At 45.5% G+C, this 19359-nt stretch overlaps 1 protein-coding gene across 1 annotated transcript; it reads left to right on the top strand.

The window, feature by feature from the left end:
* Window positions 1–378: 378 nt before the first annotated feature.
* On the top strand, window positions 379–18893 carry XKR6 (XK related 6). Its single transcript, XM_031552653.1, has 2 exons — window positions 379–574; window positions 17806–18893. The coding sequence occupies exons 1-2, from the start codon at window positions 391–393 to the stop codon at window positions 18768–18770; spliced, it is 1149 nt and encodes a 382-aa protein (XP_031408513.1). The 5' UTR covers window positions 379–390; the 3' UTR covers window positions 18771–18893.
* The last annotated feature ends 466 nt before the right edge of the window (window positions 18894–19359 follow it).

Below are 19359 nucleotides of genomic sequence, written 5' to 3'. Positions count from 1 at the left end.
ATCGGTCGGACCACCACCAAGTGTCAGTAACAGCCTTTGCTATGTAGCTTCTCCTTTCCTCAAGAAAACAAAGTAGCGGAGTTATTTCCTTGTGCAAATGTCCCATGAGCATTTCCTACCCCTCACACGTCATATTTGGGTGGTGTAAGTCAAAGATGTCCCACTTTCCATTGCACAGTGAGGGTGCTGTAGGTTTCTCAGATCCTCCGATCCTACAGGAGATGCTGTTAGAGCTGCAGAGACACCTGTGTCCATCCCAGTCTCCCTTTTCCCCCAACAACTTCCCTCCCCGCAGCTACTGACCCACAGCCCCGTTCTCATTGGATTTTGTTGAACGCCAAAGTCTCACGCTTTGCTTTTCCTCCTGTTTCCTGCAGGTATATCCGAACTATGTACCTGGGGATCCAGAGCCAGAGGCGGAAGGAACACCAGCGGCGTTTCTACTGGGCTATGATGTACGAATATGCAGACGTAAATATGTTGCGCCTCCTGGAAACTTTCCTGGAGAGCGCTCCTCAACTGGTGCTACAGCTCTGCATAATGATCCAAAAGAACCGTGCAGAAACATTACCATGTAAGTGGGCCCCTCGTCCTCCCCTTCCCATCCTCCCAGCCTTCCCCATGATCCCTTGCTCAGCTGCCGATGGACGCAACCTAATGGTGTTACGGGGCTGCCACTTTGGACAAATCTCATTCCAGCTCCACTCTGCGTTTGATGGGTAAAATTTGTGCTTGTTCCACTGAGGAAAAAACAGTATTGGTCAAAAGATGAGGTTCAGCTCTTCCAAACCCTGTACAGTCTGTTGCATTATCAGGAGGAGGCAGGCAATCTCTGTTGCAGTTGAAGGTGCCACCACTCATATGTCACCTGGCACTGGTGAATATAATCCTTCTGTGCCTCAGTTTTCCTCCTAACGTCTAGGAGATGATAAAGCTGGACAGATTTGGCATTATGTTGTGAGGACAAACAGCTCGATGCCTATGCAATGCTCTGATGGTGTTAAGTGTCATACAAGGGGCTTGGCTGTGGGCTGGAGGACCTTTTGTGAAGAGCGCCCAGTAATTAAGGTTGATTGTTGTCATATCCTGCCCATAAGGGGATGAAGGGGTGACCATGGTGCCATCATTTTCAGCAAACCCAAGAAAATAGAGGGGTGAAGTCAGTGGACAGGAGTGTGTGGACACAAAGATGTTGTAGAGTAGGTATCTCTGGAGACATAAAGACACATGAGCAGAATCTTGGACGCAGACACAGAGTAGAGTTGGCCAATTCTAATGTATTTTGCTGCAGCAAGGTTCTGGAGCATGGGAATTCCATTCCAGTCAAGAGGCATCTGCCCCTATCTCAGCCCTTGGACGATCATCTCCCCATTCCTTGCCTGTGGGCAAGTTGGCCACCAACTGGTCTCCAGCTTGAGAGAGAATTGTCCCTTCTGAGAACCATCAGTGGTATCAGCTGGTGAACTGCTGGCTTATTCAGACTTTGCAGAATCTATGCACCAGGGATGGCACTTAGATAGCATTTAGACCTTAGATGGCCTGTCTGTGGCATTGCTGGTCTACCTGGGAAGATTCTTGGTGTAGATATTGGAAGCAAGAAGACCTGTGGCTGTTTCAGTTTGCCACTTCCAGAAGTAGCTGCCTAATCCACTGGACTGCATCATTTTCTTCCCCCTCCCTTCCTCCAGCCATGCAGTTCCTCCATTCCTCCACGAAAGTGAGCAGTTTGCTCTCTCTTCTAGGCAGCACACATCCTCTCTCTGAGAGCACAGCACAGCAGGTGATGTCCAGGGATGCAGGCAGCACAACTTGCTCAGCACTCCTAGCACAGGTGCAAGGTTTCCTGGAGCTCCTCCATGGTCCTGCTTTCCTCCCTCCCCAGTCAGCAAGTAATTTTGCAGAGGGAAATTAGTTACTAAGAGGATCAGTTAGGAATAGGAGCTTCAGAGATTTCCCTAAAAGCAGGCAGAAATGAAAGGAAGTGGAGATAAGTATTGTTAGGAAGTCCATGTGTTTAAAAATCCAGCTTCTGGATGAAGTGTTCATGTGTCATGGGACAGGAGAGGCCAGTTCTGCTTCTAAACAAGGAGAACATCAGCTGCATCACTGGGAGATGCACATGGGCAAAGCAACCCACATCAGGACTTGTAAACCCAGGTATGGCCCGTGCTTATATGTCCACACTCCAGCTGTTCCTATATGACTCTCACAGTCTCTCATGGATTCAGTCAGTGCTAGAGGATGGTCTGTTTACCATTTCCCACAGCATACATCCCACTTTGAAGCTTCAGTCTTCCCTAATCTTAAGACTACAATGCCAAGCCCAGTGCAGGAAGCCAAGCCAATCTTGAGAAGCAAATGTCAGCTCACGTCTCCATCTCCTATCCAGTAGATACGGCATTAGTGCAGTGACTATTAGGACTTTTTGCCTTTTCCTTTTGGTTCCCATGTTAAGATAGCTGTTGAGGTGAGAGGATTGGATCCATTGGAAGTACTTACTGAGACCCAGAGCATCTCCTTCAGAGATGCTTAGGAACACAGGGACAGCAAGGGCTGATCTTAACTGCTGTAGTTGCAGTTAGCAGGGAGCAGATGGGGATGAGATTAGATTCATACTTTATTTCCTGGGTTCCATCTGTACTGGATGGATGGGGCTTTGAGCATCTGAAGGAGCTATAGGTCTCCCTGTTCATTGCAGGGCAGTTGGACCAGGTGGCCTTTACATGTCCCTTCCAACTCAAAGGATCCCACGATTCTGTGGTTCAATAGAACTGTGGATGGGTAGAAGAATGAAAATCCTTACCATGCTTTGCAGGAATCATTTTAGCCTGAGAAGCATCTCTCTGAAAGGGCTGGGGGAAATTATGGACCTGTTTCACTAACCCAGATCACCCAAGAATTAGCATCTCCTGCATGCACTGACATCACCAGCCACATAAGTGCTGGAGCTGGAACTTGAGGTAAAGTCCCAGACTCTGTACAGCTCAGGACATCATCTGCTGAGATTTCATGAAGGTCAGATCTGTTCCTTTATAATATCCTTGGCACAAGGCAGACCAGATCTCAGCTTAGCTGCTGGTTGCCTGATGACTTGGGAAGAGCAGAAAATAGCACGGAGAGAAAAGAAGCAAGAACGCAGTGTACTCCATCAGGTCAGCAGATCTGACCTGGAAGATGCATGCTGAGAGCCTGAGCAGGAGAACCTCGTGCTGTGGCTGCTGGGACAAGTGGGTCTACATCAGTTCCTGAATATGTATGTGGAAGGATCTGGTATTGGTATGCAGGCCCATTGCGAGCAATTCATCTGCTACAAGCGCAGCTGTCTGCAAAACTGGCAGTCAGTTCAGAACAGTCATAGCATCATTTCCATTTAGGTTGGAAAAGACCTTCAAGATCATCAAGTCCAACCGTCAACCTGACCTACAGGGTGTCATCACTAAGCCTTGTCCTGGTGCCAGCGGAGGGTGAAGGAGGGAGGATACCTCCAAAATGTGGTCAGCCCATATCCAAAAGAGCCAAAGGATGGGGCTGTGAGCAACCTGGTCTAGAGGGAGGTTTCACTGCCTATAGCAGGGGACTGGAAATAGATGATCTTAAAAGTCCTTTCCAATCAAACCATTCTATGATTCTACGATGATTCTTTTCCAGGGAATGTATAGGGAGCTGAGTTTAGATCAACCCGTTATCATTAGGTAAAAGATGATGAGACTCAGAAGAAGGGGCAGCCCTGTCCCTCACCCACTGTAATTGTCCCCAGGCTTTTGGAGAGGACAGGATGGAAGGGTGGCCCATACCCTCAGATTCCTGGACAGCAGTGCACAGAGGAATTCACCAATTGCCTTGGATATCAATTACACAGTGTATTTAGGGAAGGAAACATAATATGAACAGCAACAAAAAAAAGAGCCCAGAAACACAGATTTTCATTCCATAACTGCTCCTTATGGATAATCCATCTCCCTTCTTGCAGAGTAAGCTGCTGTAAGCCCACATCATCCTTCAGAGATGCCTGTTCCCCTGTGCTGAATGGCAAGGGGCATGTACAACCAACTTAAAGAAGACCCTCAGCTTCTAGGCAGTTGGTGAGGGAAGAGAGATGTCAGTTTTTTCACCATAAATCTCTTAAAGAGGTTTCCTTTCACTTAATTTTTTTCATGTGGCTACTTAAAAATTTAATGAGATTTAGCAGAATGTCAAGTGTTCCTCCCTGTCATGATACAAGTGTTTTTTTCAGTGCTTTTGATGGGAGCTTGCCTGTGTGAGGCTGCAGTGTTCAGTGCAGGGTTTTTCCCCACCATAAGTATTGTCCATCCACTGACGCTGTGCTGTCCGCTGTGCAGCCCTGCTGGTGATCTGAAGGAGATTTTCAACATAAGCCTCCATTATTCAAAGCCCAGTTGTAACCTCCAGGATTCTGTAAGACGTCTGCACTCTCTGCAGCCTGCGGTCTGAATCTGCTTGTATATTTAAGGAATAGCAACATTAGCTTCAGCCTGCCTGAGGTGTCACTTGTTTAGGCTATGTGACATCATAACTACAGATGTGTGTTGGTTGCAGGGCTGTGGTAGAGTTTGCAAAAGACATAGCCAAATCTTGTTGCTCCTCCCAAAGCAAAGTGCTGATCATTTAGGATTAGGGCTCGTCTTTTTTTGCAGAGACATTTCAGGATACTTTTCCCTGCAGCTCTGTTCAGAAAACTGGAGCAGTTCTTGTGGGGAATTGGAGGGAAGGGTACTGGAGGAAATTCAGTGAGCTATCAGTTGTCCTTGCTGCCCGGAAAAGGCATTTCCAGCCATGCTGAGTGGGTTTGGGATGAGTCAACCCCCAGTTGACTCAACACCCCTGCACCTGAGTGACAGGCTTCCTGTATGAGCGATAATGAGTTAGGTCGAATGTGAAGATAGACTTCTCAATTAATTTTCCCTGATGACAGGCTGATAGTTAACCAATAATATGCTGTGAATAATGGCTTTGCTGGGAACTATATACTGTCTGGAATATCCTGCTAGATAAGAAATACGTCTTATGGAATGGTTTGAGATGTAAAAACAAGGTGATACATAAAGGACAACAAATTAATGGATTACTTCATAGCCACTTACTTCCCACTCACGCTCCGAAAGTCAATGTAACCTCCTTAGCTGGGGCGAGTTAGAAAGGGAGCCTTCAACCTTTCAACCCCTCTTGCCCAAGGAGGTTGTGGATGCCCCATCCCTGGAGGCATTCAAGGCCAGGCTGGATGTGGCTCTGGGCAGCCCGGTCTGCTGGTTGGTGACCCTGCACATAGCAGAGGGTTGGAACTGGATGATCATTGTGGGCCTTTTCAACCCAGGCCATTCTATGATTCTGTGATAATAGAAATGTTTGTCTAAGAAAATCTTTGCCTCATTGAGTCCTAGATAACAGGAGATGGGCTGAAGGGAAGGTCCAGCAGGGTCAGGCTCTGGGCTTGGACTTGTGCTGTGTGACAGTTCATAGGGCAAAAAAATACAACAGTAAAACTTTCACCTGTGGAGTTGGAGATATTGGAGAGTTGGACTGCTGGAAATGGGAGTTATCTGTCCTACAGCCCCAGTTCCCTGTGTCAGTGAGAGGTGAGCAAAAAAGCAATTGCTTGAAGCCATGTGGGCAAGGAAGAAAGGACTTCAATAGGTGTCTGCTCACTGAAAGAGCTTGGCAAAGAGGAGTTGGGTTATTTTCATTGAAAGCTTGCCTGGTTGAACCACAGTTTCCCTTTAAATGTTTGTTGACAAACCAAGGAGGCTCCAAACACACGAGCAGCTCACTCAGGAGGCCGCTCATATGACCCAAGTGCTTTGCCAGACAGGGGCATATGGCTCTGTTCCTGCCTTCCCCTCCCTCTCACCAATGCCAGATGACAGATAGCAATTTGGTGCCCTGCTTGAAATGAGTCGCTGGTCCTCAGCCAGTTCCCAGAGGCATCAAAAAAGCCATCTCCACAGTTGGCAGTGGGCAAAGAAACGTCTTGCTCTGGCGTGCTGAAAGCAGGCCAGCCCAAGGCCCAAGGCTGTGAGTGGTGTGGGGAAAGCTTGCCCTATCATCAGCCGTATTGTACTGGCACGGGAAAGGATTGGGTCCAGGAGTCTTTGAAGACAAGAGCAGCTTTTTTTTTTCCAATGGAATTTTGGAGCAAGCCCAGCAAGAGACGTCATCCTTCTCCCTTCTCCTACCCCCATCTTCAGCTTCTCTGTCTGCTGCCTTGCCATAGCCCTTGCTCTGTTATTTTGGAGCACTGATAAAAAAACCTTCTGTTCCACATCACGTGCCACCATCACGCACAGGACATGGCACAGCCAATAGAGATGAGTCACCATTCACAGGACAGCACTGGCAGGCAGCCAGCGCTGCCGGTTTTAGGTTTTGTAGACTGTGGCAGTCACCAGGGAGGTAGGCATCCTCAGAGCACTACACAAGCATTAGCTCATGCTTCTCCTAGGATCTGCAAGCTGGGAAACTGAGGCACAGAGTAAGAGGTTTGATTAGCCTGAGGTCTTTTGGGGATCTTTATGCTACAGGATTCTGGAGAGCAAGGTCATGCCAAACAGGTCCCAGGCTGGAAATTAAGGCCTTTTCAGGTAATTTTGTGCTGCAGACTTTCTTGGAGACATAGCTGCAAATTCCTGGTTAGAGCATAGGAGACTGCACACTGCAGTGCAATTGGCTGGTAAATTATACAGAAATTCAACCCTTTGTCTTCAGGTTGCTCTACTGTGCTCTCAGTAGAGATGGGATTCATCTCAGGCATCCAGGAAACCACGATAACTCTGGATGAACAGGGAGCAGATATCCACTGAGATGTGCAAAGGAAACCTAGGGAAGATGCAAGGCAAGCAGTAGGAAGGGACTTGTCTGTGTTTCCGTCCCTGACATAGATGGAGCAGTTCAGGTTGGCTTAGTTGACAGCTGGCTCAAAATTGCTGAGCACTAAAGGAAAGAACGTCTTTGTTTCAGAAGCTATCACTGTTTTTATACGACCAGCTCAGGGTGACAGTCCTGAATCTGGGAGTGCAACAGATTTACTGTATCAGTGGAAATCTCCTGAAATGACTTTTGTCCTAAGTGGCATTTGAGTGACCTCATTGCTCGCTAACAGAGGCAGTCCAGCAGGCAGGACCACTTCTGAAACACCCAAAGGTGCAAACAAACATTTTCAATGAGGGAGCAGGTGCATGGTTTGACCTCAGTCTGTCTTTGGGGATGGTGACGTTCTTTATCCTGTTTGAGAAGCAGTCTCAAAATCCATCCTGTATATACATGAACTTCTGAGAATACAGAAAGTCCCAGGAGAGACAAACCAACCTGAGGATGACTGAACTGGTTGATGCTGGCATGCCACTGGATTCTGGCCTGCTACACGTTGCTCATGACATTTTCAGAGCGTGCAGAGCTTGGGAAGCACAGGAAGAAACAGATTCCTGCTGTCATTCTTTGGAATCCATTTCCTTGGTGCCTGCAACTACCTCACTGCAAGATGATACCAGCTGCACCACATCCGTTTTTGTCACTTTGTCACTCCCCCTCACAGAAACACTCTGCCAGACTTGCTTTCCCTATGCCAGCCCTGCTATTCAGCCCCAGGGCTGAGATCCTCCCTCTTTTCAGGAAATCAGTCCTTTCGCCTGCGATAACAGTGAGATAATTCCACCCTACACAATAGCAAATATCCATAAACCATAAGGTGAGCAAGGTGTGCACTACTGACTCTTCTCAATGACTGAAGGTCTCTTCCTTTGGCTGTAAGTGTGAACCACAGTGGATTCCCTTCTTCCCCCTCACATGAGTCAAAAGCATTTCCAGGACTGAGATGAATCTGTTGCTCCAATGGCCTGCAAATCACTTGTGCTTAGGCCTAACCATGAACCAGAGGTGCTGTGCAGGATCCATGTTTTATACTGTCGCACTGCTTGGAAGTCTTGCCTTGCCATTGCCTCACCCCCCAGGAGCTGGCTGTGGGAGCTTTATTTATAGCAGGAAGTTCCTTTTCTAGAGGAAAAGAAGATCAGAGGATCTTGCTTCCCCAGCCTGGTGATGAATCTGTTAGGTTTCATCATGTTCCTAGCCCAAAACACATCAGAACATGAGCACAGCCACTAGATGTTGATCATCCACATGGTTCAGTGAGCAGCGCAGCCCCTGGCACATTTTTAGCCCACAGCAATTAGCACCAACCCCATCAATTCCCTGGCTTGTAGCAGACATTAGCATGGGCCAAGGACCATTCCCAGTGAGCAGTCTGGATTGGGCCACCCTGTTTCAGAGGCTGAGACAGAACCATGATCTGGATGTAGCAGTTAACAGAACTAGGCTTCGCTAGTCACTGATCTCCAGGCACAGAGCCCCAGGTTTGAGATCTGTGCTAGCAAAAGAGATTCTTGAATTTACATTTGGAAGTGGACAGAAGCTTTCCTTCACAGAGCTGATGTGCTCCCCTGCTTTTCAGATTATTCCAGTCCCACCTGCAAGATTTCAGTGTCCTTTCAGTTTCTCCCAGGCAGATTTAAATTCTTCTCCATGACGGTGCTTCTCATCCAAATTAAAAAAGAGTATCAGGAGAAAAATGCTGTAGTAAATACCAAATGCACAGTGTTAAAATCCTAGAATACTGTATGTGTTTGTGGTAAGAGCTGTGTTGTTTCTTGCCAGCTATCCCTGTTCAGATCGCAGAAATGGGTGGGAAATATTTTGTTTTAAATCAGACCATATGTTTTTTTCTCTAGCAAGGTTTTTCCCATCTCAGTGTGTTCTAGTAGTATTGTAAGGTGTGTTTCTATACCAGATGTTCCTATTAGTAGGGTTCAAATATTGTTATGTCTTAAAAAGCATCTCAGTAAAGGAAGTTTGTTTGGATCTGTGCAGAACGTAAATCAGAAGCGACTGCTGGAATCTGTGAAGATATTCAAATACTCAAGGATGTCAGCAAATCTTATTCTCTCAGTTAAAATAATCACCAAAAAGGTGGTTCTTTTTCCTCCTGTTGCTCCAGGAAAGACTAGTCTCAACATCAGAGAGAAAAAACTAGATCTCATCAAGCAATGGCCACTCAACACTGAATATGTAACGAAGAGGCTACAGGAGCAGCTCTGTCATACTGGGGCATCTTCAGTCAGTACAGGCTGATTGTAGATCCATACTAACCTATCAAGCATCTGGTTGGCTCTTTACATTTGCTGTAAATGGAGCGTAGATGGCTTTTCTCCTGTTTCAGGTGCCCATTAAGATCTGGAGGCCTCGGGGCCTCAGCGTTGCTTGGCTGTGGCCATACTGAGAAAAAGCAATGAAAGTCTGTAGAGATGACTTCTGCACTTCTCTACTGGCCTTGCTCCTTTCAGGTTGAGCCAGGTTTATGTTATAGACCCATTATAGACCCTACAAAGATGGATTTTAATACACATGCATAGATGTAGATACGGTCCTTGCTGAGGTATTTCCAAGGCATTGTGATGGAACATTTCAACTGAAATCCCTTGAGGTCTCTTAAGACGCCCTGAATCCTCTTGTCTGTGGTTGTTTGGTTTGGGGATTCGGGTGTTTGTTGATTTGGTGGTTACTGTGTGTGTGTGATTGCACGTTTTTTTTTAGTGTTATCCTAAGATAGCAGTTAACACATTCAAATTAACAGGAATTTAACTGGAGTCTTCGTAATGACAGGGACGACTGCATGGAGGGTAAGAGAAAAGTGGCATTTCATACAGTCTTTGAGAAAAATAGACATGTGTACAAGTTCTTGTGCTCTGTTTACAAACTGACTTAACTGTGTGTAGGAAATCCTGTCTCCTGCTCACTGCAGAATTAGCCCAGGTAATTCGTACCTGCATAAACATAGACCAGGCTTAGACTGGGTATTTATTTATTCCTACAGGGGTGACATTAGAAGCAAGAGATGCATGTAGCTAATGGTTCTGAGAGTCTTTGTGAACCTTGAAGCAGACTTGCCCATATTCAGATTCAGCATGCCCTTCAAAGGGAGAATGCCCTTACAGTAAGATAATGGAGAGGTATTGGCATTTGGGTAGGATAGCCTGAGTATCCACTGCTAAGGGATGGGTTTCCAGGTTATGTGAGCCCCAACTTGAGGGATAACAGCAGCCATCCCTGTTGGAAACAACTCAAAGCTAGTGAGATCCTAATAGCAACATCAAAATGAGCTTATTGAAGTTCCTGGTTTATTGGCCAAACATCACAAAGGAAAGGCTTGTGTTGTGTTAACAGCCTGAAAATTGGATTCACTAAAGAGGGACTGTTTGCTTTTAGTTTGAGAGGCACAGTGAATTCTTTTCTTTATATTTGTTTAACATTTAGATGGAACGTTCCACTTAACACTTAAATGGAAGATGCATTTCCAATTAAGTAGCTTCTTGCCATAAATAGTGTTATACTAAATAAAAATTCATCAAAAGAGACATCAAAGGACAGATTGGTCTTGTTGTATGTCCTCCTCTCTCCTTCGCTCCATGATTCCCTACATCTCTGTAGGTATCTTTGCTCGTCAGCAGGGCGTTGGAGCATTGTTTCCCTGCTTGTCCTTCAGTGGTAGAGAATCTTAATGTTGCATCACCTGCATTTCCCCATGTTCTGTTGGTTCCGGCAACTTTTGCTCTGTGGAAGCCAGCAGCTGTGCTGCCCAACCTGGAGCGAGGAACAGGTTACCCCAATCCTCCTTTCTACTCTCCTCACCCTTCTGGAGCTCAGGGCTCTGCTCTGAGCTCTGGTGGGGATTTGGTAGATGCCAAACCACGGTTATCAGGGTGCTTTTCATGTCTCTTCCTTCTACTTGCTTTGTCATTTCAGTTTGATCATCCACACTCCAGGCAGAGCCAATGGAACATCAGAGAGGCATTTCCAGTGGGCATCTCATCCCTTGCCTTAGACAGCTCTCCTAGGGTGAGATAAGCACTGAGGCGCATGATGCAAGGAAGATCTTCATTAAGAATGCTGTAAAACTGGGGAAGGCTTGCCAGTCCTTACATGAAAGGTGATTGATAGCCAACATTTCCAACAGGAGATTTGTCACTTCGCTGAGGGTATTCAAGGATATTCTGAAACAGAGAGCAGATTATCCCATTTCTGCTTGGCCTAGGGTGCTTGTGCCTCCTGCAGAAGGATCAGTGTCTGGCTTGCATCCATGAGAAGATACAAGACTGGATGGCCTCAGGGCCTGAGCCAGTTTGGCAGTTCCTGTGTTCACAGAGGATATGAATAGGAGGAGACATGATAGAGGCAGCTGAGATAACGAGAGCACAGATCAGACGAATGTGGCTGGTCACCTCTTCTGGCAGTACAGAAAAAAAGGGCATTTGGGAGAGCTTAAAGGCAGCAGGATGAAAGGGGAGAAAAGCAAGCCCTTCTGAAACACAATCCACAGTGCACCTGTGGAGCTCTGTTACTCAAGTCAGTGTAAAGCCAAAGACTTGGGGGGAAGCTAAAAAGGATCCAACATTTCTGGGGTCGGCGAGGACATCTGCAGTCATCCTAATTATGTGGAAAGAGCAGGCTTTAGGAAGCGTTCACATTTCAGGCCATGAGCCAGCCTTTAACTGGTTGAGGTTGGAGGGCAGCTCTCTGTGTGTGCAAGCTATTCTGAGGTTGCATTAGTATGGCAACCTGCTCCCCATCTCCCTCTCTCAGTACAAGGCTGAGGAATGTGGATGTTTGTTTGGTCTAGTATGAAAGAGCTTCCTTGTGCTATCTTGATCATGGATGGTCCTGAATAGAAGTTCAAAGCAAGCTTCATTGTATCAGAAAGTCCCAGTGGGATTCAGTGGTAGAAGACCAGATGTTGTCCAGATCTACTTGAAGTTTGGTTCTGGAACTGAGTTACTTGTCTTTATTCCCTACCTTTCCCAGTCCCCAGCATTTTTCTTATGGATTGGTGAATCTGTCTCATGGGAGTTAGAACAGGTCTGTGAGTGTTCCTTGGAGGAAGGTCTCATAAGAAGTCCCTAGCAAGAGAGTAGACGCTGAGGATTTGAAACTCAACCCTTGCCCAAACTGCAGTGAAACCAAAATGTGTGTTGTGAGAACAGGGCAAAGGACAAGATATCAGAGCAGCCAGTGAAAAACTCAGTGATCAAATCACATCTCTTCCTAATGTCAGGCTCTGGTTTTCCATCACTGGTCACTCCAGCTGAGTGGAGTACAGAGGTAAGCTGGCAACTCAATGTCCAAAGGCAGAACCCAGTATAGAGTCAGAGTCAGATTGCCATGACAGATGGGCACCGGTCCCCATCCTAGGAAATGTTTCAGTAAATCCCTTTTACCCAAATGTCCTCTGGAGTTGAATGGATCCCTCAGCTCTTTTGGAATGGGATCCATTCCCCCTTGCTATGCAACTGAATTCGTCTTAGACAGCTTAACCTTCATTTTAAACTGTCCAAATGCAGTTGACACCCTTTGTAGTCACTGGATGTAGACATTTTGGAGGAAGACCCTCCAAAATGGTGGGTTCATTTATCTTCCCATGTCTGAGATGGGTGAAATGAGTCAACCTGATGGGAGATCTGGTTTTGAGCCAAAATCATCCTTTCCATTAAAAGCAGACAGAGGAATGGAGAAGTTTCTGCCACCGAAGTTACGTGCAGCTCATCTTTTGGACTTGGTTTCAACTCAGAGTTATTTTCAGAGTGTTCAAGGGCTATAGAAATAGGTGGCACACAGAGTGAGTATGCCATTCCTGGGTCAGACTCATGAATGATGTTAGTGTTCATCTACTGGAATGGACTGGGGACACAACAGGGAAATTGGTTAAGGAGGTGAACTGAAATACTGTGGAGAAAATGAATGGCAAAACAGTCTATGCAGCCCCTTATTAATTTCTTTAACGGTAAAGATTCATATTCTTCCATTTTGAAAGTGAAAAACAAAGGGGAAGAATGAAAGAAAGAAGACAAAAGTTATTCCTTCCTCTAAAAGGAAATTAAAAGAAGAAAGGTCAAGCATCAGACTCTACAGGAACAGGTGGAAATTAGATCTGGAGTCTGATTCTGATCCCTTTTGCCCTGATGCAAACAACTAACAATAATGGATTAAAAAGAAGGGGAGAAGAACTCTCAGGCAGCGTTGTTACGCAAGCAGAATCTGGCTCCATCTCTTTAGTATAGGAACACACTTGCCCTCTGTGTGCATCAGAATGAAGGCTGTTCCTAGATTCATGCTGAGCTTCAGTAAGGAACGTGCCACCCAAAGGGGAAAACATAATAAGAGGGTTCACTGCACAGAGCATGAGCAGCCAGAGAATGATGAAGAGGACCTGAGTTGTAGCACGCTGTGTTAAGCAGGTGCTGCCTCCATGCAGAGCTTGATGGAAGGGTTCGTATCATGCTGAGCACTTGCTGTCCAGCCCACCAGAAAGAAACGTTGGTATCTTCCTGGTTTTCTAAGAGGATCAGGAGAATTAATGTCAAAGAAGAAATAGAGAACCACTTAGGCATCATTTTCAGCTTTAAAGGGACAAGCACCACAGTAAGCAAGTAGGCAATATGCTGTACAAACTGCATTCAGATTTCCCACAGCAGATAACCTGCAGCAGAACATGATTTTAGTGGAAAACCTCTCTCTTCTGTAAAACAGAATCATAGAATCATAGAATCACCAAGGCTGGAAAAGATCTCCAAGTTCATCCACTCCAACCATCCACCTACCCCCAAGATTTCCCACTCAACCATGTCCCTCAGTACAACATGTAATATTAGCAGTATGAGTAAGTGTAAAATGGATATACTGTTCCTTTTAAATATCATTTTTTTGTATGTGATTTGTCTACAGCAGTTATTAGACAAGCTGTAAGGCCACGTGCAATTGCATAGCATTAACAAACCAGATAGCCTGAGATGTCTTTCCATGCACTGCTTTTGTTCCTAGATATTGGAGGGCTTTAAGAACAGCAGTAGCTGTTTAAGAGGAGCCTTTTGTTTGAGTCTCACTTGTCAATGGGCATTTTTCAGAGAACTTCATTACATTTCTGAGGTGACCTTTTCTTTCTCTGGGCTATCAGCAGGAAACAGAGGAAACAGCCTAAAATTCAGCCTGCCCCCATGAGCTTCCATCAGGCTCCAGGACCCTTCTTTTAGAGGGGCCTTCTTTTTCTCCTCTCTTCCTACATCTTGCCCTTTAGACCATTCCTATCTTTGGAGCTTCAATAGTTCTTCAATAGTTTTACACCTTTATTCTGTTGTGACACCCAAAACTGTACACAGTACTCAAGGTGAGATGCAGTACTTAAATAATCTGTGATTATTTGAGAAGCCTTAAGTACCCTGCCTCAGTCCAGCTTCCAGCTCTAAAGTGTTACCTTCTGTATGCAAGCTTCTATCTTCTAGCTCCACTGGGAGGTCTTGAATAGCCTAGAGTATCTCAAATGGTATATGAATCATATCTCAAGTGGTTGCACTTAGCCCTCATTCTCCATTGAGTACAGTAACAGGCATTCCTCAGCCACGGACACCTCAAGATGGTCTCTACCAAGATGGTATCTCTACCAAGGTCTTGGTATTTCATCTGTCAAATGGGGACACTATAGAGCCTTACCTCACTGTGCTGAACGTAAGGTAGATGTCTCACTGTAGGGACTTTGGAGCACGTTACTGAAGGGATCTGGGGGACTAATTCTTGTGATGTGTCATTCAAGGCACATGGGCTTGACTCCTCAGTAGAGCTGACTATAGCCTGTGAGTCACCCACTGCTGCCTAGTGGGTGATAGCAGGAGTTCAGGGCTGTTGTACAGCCTGGTGCAGAGAGGTTTGAGATGACATCAGCCTATGTCACCCTGGTCTGTTATAGGCAGATGACACAGACCTCACAGGTCTGTGAGGCTTCCAGTCCCATGATAGGTGATGTCCTGCTGGCTTAAGAGGGCCCACATAGGCTCAGCAAAGCAGGGCAGGTATTTTCTACTCTCAAGACTAAGCACAGAGAGGGAGGAGTGGGAGTGGGTTTTTTGAAGTGACTTCAGTTTCAAACCAACCCCAGCCTGGATTTGATAGACAAACCTTGGAAGGGAGTTGAAACCCACTCATGCACCTCATGAAGGTGCGTCAGTCACCATGTGCAAAAATTAAAGTAAAAATAAGAAAATACTTCCCATGTGATCCAGCTTGCCAGAACTTTTTGTTAAGTGGAGACTTCTCTATAGCTGTTCAAAAATAAGGCCTGGGAGAAGTGAAATAGAAAGGAAAAGGTCATCCCTGAGTTTGCATCCCAGAATATCCTACTGTATGAAGAAGTCACAGGCTGGAATTAACAGAGAAAGATGGGAATGAGAAACTCATGGTCAAGATGGCAAAAATCAAAGCATGCTTTGTCATTTAGGCTTGGATAAAATAGCCAGGGAATGATTTCTGTGGCACCCCAGTACTGGAGAAACCTTCATATTTCTCCATGGTTCTGTTTGATGTCTGCCTACTGATTGCATCCCAGTGACACCCAGCTCAAAGGTGCATTCGGCACAGAGCTGTGAATTTTTTAAACAGTGGCAAGAGTCTGTCAAACTGTCTAGAGATACTTCATTCCCCTCCTCGGATCAGAGCACAAATGAGGATGCAACACATATTTTGGTAAGGGTAGGACTCATCCCGCCTGCCTGCCAGTGTTTACAAGTCCACACAGTTCCCTGTCAAGGATGGAGACAGACACTTTGGGAGCATGAGTCAACCCCCCCTGTCCCACACGTGGATCTTAGGACAGGGTGAATCACTTTCTGGGGGTGTCTGCCTCTTAAGGAGACGTTCAGATGACTGTCAGCAGGCCTGGTACCATGCAATGTGAGTGACTCAGCACCCATACTCACAGCCAGCTCTATGCAATTTACAGCAAAGGCTGTGATTAGTGTAGGTTTATGCACAGAAAACGTTACAGTGGGAAAAGCTTTTATGTGTATACTGGGTTTTTGTTTCTGATGCATTTTATTCCTCTCTCTCTACTAGAATAAATGAACTCAACTGAAACATTTTTAAGCCAGTGTGACACATCTGCCTCTTGTGGGCTGGCACTGCTTGAGTTTCATTATTCAGGTACACCTAATGCTGTACATGTTTCTAGTATTACAGCACTCACATAAGCCAACGCCTGACTTTTATTTCTATTAATCCTGGAAAGTTTTTAAACTGAATGGCTAGAAGAGATTGCAGCAACTGATACTTACACACAGTGTGGCAATTGCCTAAAATTTCTGTGACATTTCCCAGGCTTCCAGAACTGTTTATCATGTCCATCAAAAATATAATGCAGCTTAGAAAAATCATGCAGGCTGAAAATAAATCTGATCTACAACTATTTGGGGCTTAGTCTGTTCACTTTCAGAAGTTTCCATACTTCCCCAAGTCCTGTACACAAACCTTGCTGAGGCCACTTAGGAGTGATGTCTGAAAAACCACAGGTCTTTCTACTGTCCCTATGGGAGACTTTCAGTCAGAGAGAGAAGGGAGAAGGAAGGAGGATTTGAACGTATAGATGATGTTTCCAGAGGAATTTTTGGCAAAGCCTTGGTCAAACTATTGCTACCCAATTATTTGGCTTCAAGATCATGTATCTTAGTCCATCACCAGTTGCCTCACCTGCAGGGCTGTTGAAGTCCAGAGATCTGCAATAAATGCAAAGGAGTGATATGCCAATGGCCTTAACTTGTTTTCAGGAATCTGTCTCTTAATTTTGATGACAATGATTTGCTCAGTGATTTGTTCAATTTACCGTTGTGATAATCAATGGTATTGTAATTTTAAAAGATTATCACACTCCTGGAGTGTGATGGAGCGCTATCTTATCCATTGAAGCAAATGAGTAAGTTTAAGTGTTGGCTGTAATGAGGAATAAGACCGAGACTCTTTGGAATATTGTGGGATGCAGGGGCACAAGCTGGTAGCTGAAGGTGACCCCAATGAAGGCAATGAACTCACTGGTGGGAGTAGTCCTGTAGGGTCCAAGAGCACTAGGCAGAGCTGAATGGTTCACTAGCTGTCCCAGATAGAGCAAGGAGATGAAGGAGATCCAAGGTTCTTCAAGTGGGCCTCACCAAGACAAAAAGGAAACAGACAGGGCTGGAGGCATGACTGTAGGGTTGGTCCCATGTCTGCTCTGGAGTTGGTGATGGAGGCGTGCTACCTTTAGTGCAGGTCTTCAGTCTGTCCTGGAAATAGGATTTCCAAGACTCCAGAATTGCTGGAGCAGTCAGGTTCTGTGTTTTGGGACCGTGCTGATGGCATCTGTATAATCATCTGCATGTGACTACCAGTGATAAAACTGATCAGCTGCCTATTTCTCCCATTGGTGGATGCAAACAGAGGTTCCTGATCAAGGCAGAATCACTTACAAGTTAACGTGAATGCAGCTGGTAGGAAAGTATTTTAGATTAAAAAGGATGTGAAAGATCATAGTTGTTCTGCTCTTCCAAGGATGTGCTCCAAGATGAATCTCTTTTTGCAGAAAGTAAACTTCATCCGTGGGCTGCAACCTTTAGATGGGTTCTGAGTTTCAGATTCTCAGATGTGGATGTAATCATGATGAGGACAGAGGCTGTTTTTGGTAGGAAGGGCAGAGCTGGTATGGGGTGGCAGAGCCCACTGCTTGTGAATATAAGCATGGGGTTCTGCATCGGAAAACTCATGAATGTAGCATCGATTGCAATTCCCACACTGATATTTCTGTATTTCTCTCCTCCAGACTGTAAGGACAACCTGGCATGAGTTGAACCTTTGGGCTACTGAGCCTGCCCCAGATGCAATAATTTAGTGAGCAGATGATGTTTTCAACCAATCCTCCTATCTAACTCAGTGGATCTGTGTGTCTTCCGGCAGGTGTGTCCTCTGTGGCCTCCCTGATGTCCCTGGCTTGGGTGCTAGCCTCCTATCACAAGCTTCTTCGGGACTCTAGGGACGACAAGAAGAGTATGAGCTACAGAGGGGCCCTCATCCATCTCTTCTGGCGCCTCTTCACCATCTCATCCCGAGTTATTTCTTTTGCTCTCTTTGCTTCCATCTTCCAGCTCTACTTTGGGATCTTTGTAGTGGTCCACTGGTGTGCCATGGCTTTCTGGATCATCCATGGTGGGACAGATTTCTGCATGTCTAAGTGGGAGGAGATCCTCTTCAACATGGTGGTAGGGATTGTGTACATTTTCTGCTGGTTTAATGTCAAGGAAGGGCGGACTCGATACAGAATGTTTGCGTATTACACGGTAGTCCTGACGGAGAACGCTGCCTTGACGCTCCTTTGGTATTTTTACAGAGATCCTGACACCACTGACTCATATGCCGTGCCAGCACTGTGTTGTGTCTTTCTTAGCTTTGCTGCTGGGATAGCTTTGATGCTGTTATATTATGGTGTGCTGCATCCCATGGGGCCAAGAGCTAAGATCTTTGCCAGCTCCTGTTGCGCCGAGCTGCTCTGGGGCATTCCTTTGCCCCCCGATGTTGAGCCCATGGCACCCCAAACCCCTGGGTACCGGGGGGCCCAGGCTACGCCCACCAGAGCGGTCACGGAGCAACAGGAGGAACTCACAGCTGACACTTGCTTGCCCGTTTTCCAGGTGAGAGCAATGGTACCATCTACTCCATCTGGGCGACCCTACCCCCCCGAGGGGCCTCTCATTAAGATTGACATCCCAAGAAAGAGATATCCTGCATGGGATGCTCATTTCGTAGACAGGAGGTTAAGAAGAACTATCAACATCCTCCAGTATGTCACCCCCACAGCTGTAGGTATTAGGTATAGAGATGGACCTCTCTTATATGAGTTGCTACAATATGAATCTTCACTTTAAAGCTCCTTAAAGCAAAAGTAAAAGAGGGGACCTTATTTTTGTTTACGGTAAACACAGATCATGAAACAAACACAAACCTTCAGATAAGCTTTCTTTCTGGTTGCTGTATGTATAAAAAAAAAAGAAAAAGATATTCTCTATGTTTTGTAAGTAAAAACAAAAGAAAAACTTTTCTTTTGTTTTTTACACACAAGAAACAGTATTTCAACTTCCACACCTAGGATTCACAGGTGGAGAAGGAGGCATCTCCACATCAGTTTTATACCGTACACCAAGTGTAGAACATTATTTATGGGATTGGTGCTGATTGAAAAATAAAAAAACAAACAAACAAACCTACAACTGCCTTATGCCCTTAGGTGCTGAGTTTCATTAAGTACTGTCACCTTTCTCATGCAAAGCTCTTTGATAATTATATGCCAGGAAAATAATGATAATAATGATAATAATAAAAGAATAAATGATTGAAATACGAACCTTAAAATTAATAAGAAAAAAAAGAGAAAAAAAATTAATAACAACAACAACAAAAAACAAAGAGAGAAATGTCCAAAAATATCTCATTGCTCTCATTGGATTTAACTTAAGA

This window comes from Meleagris gallopavo, chromosome 2 (genome assembly GCF_000146605.3).
Source record: "Meleagris gallopavo isolate NT-WF06-2002-E0010 breed Aviagen turkey brand Nicholas breeding stock chromosome 2, Turkey_5.1, whole genome shotgun sequence".
NCBI classification, from domain to species: domain Eukaryota; kingdom Metazoa; phylum Chordata; class Aves; order Galliformes; family Phasianidae; genus Meleagris; species Meleagris gallopavo.
This window is presented reverse-complemented; position numbering and strand designations above follow the sequence as displayed.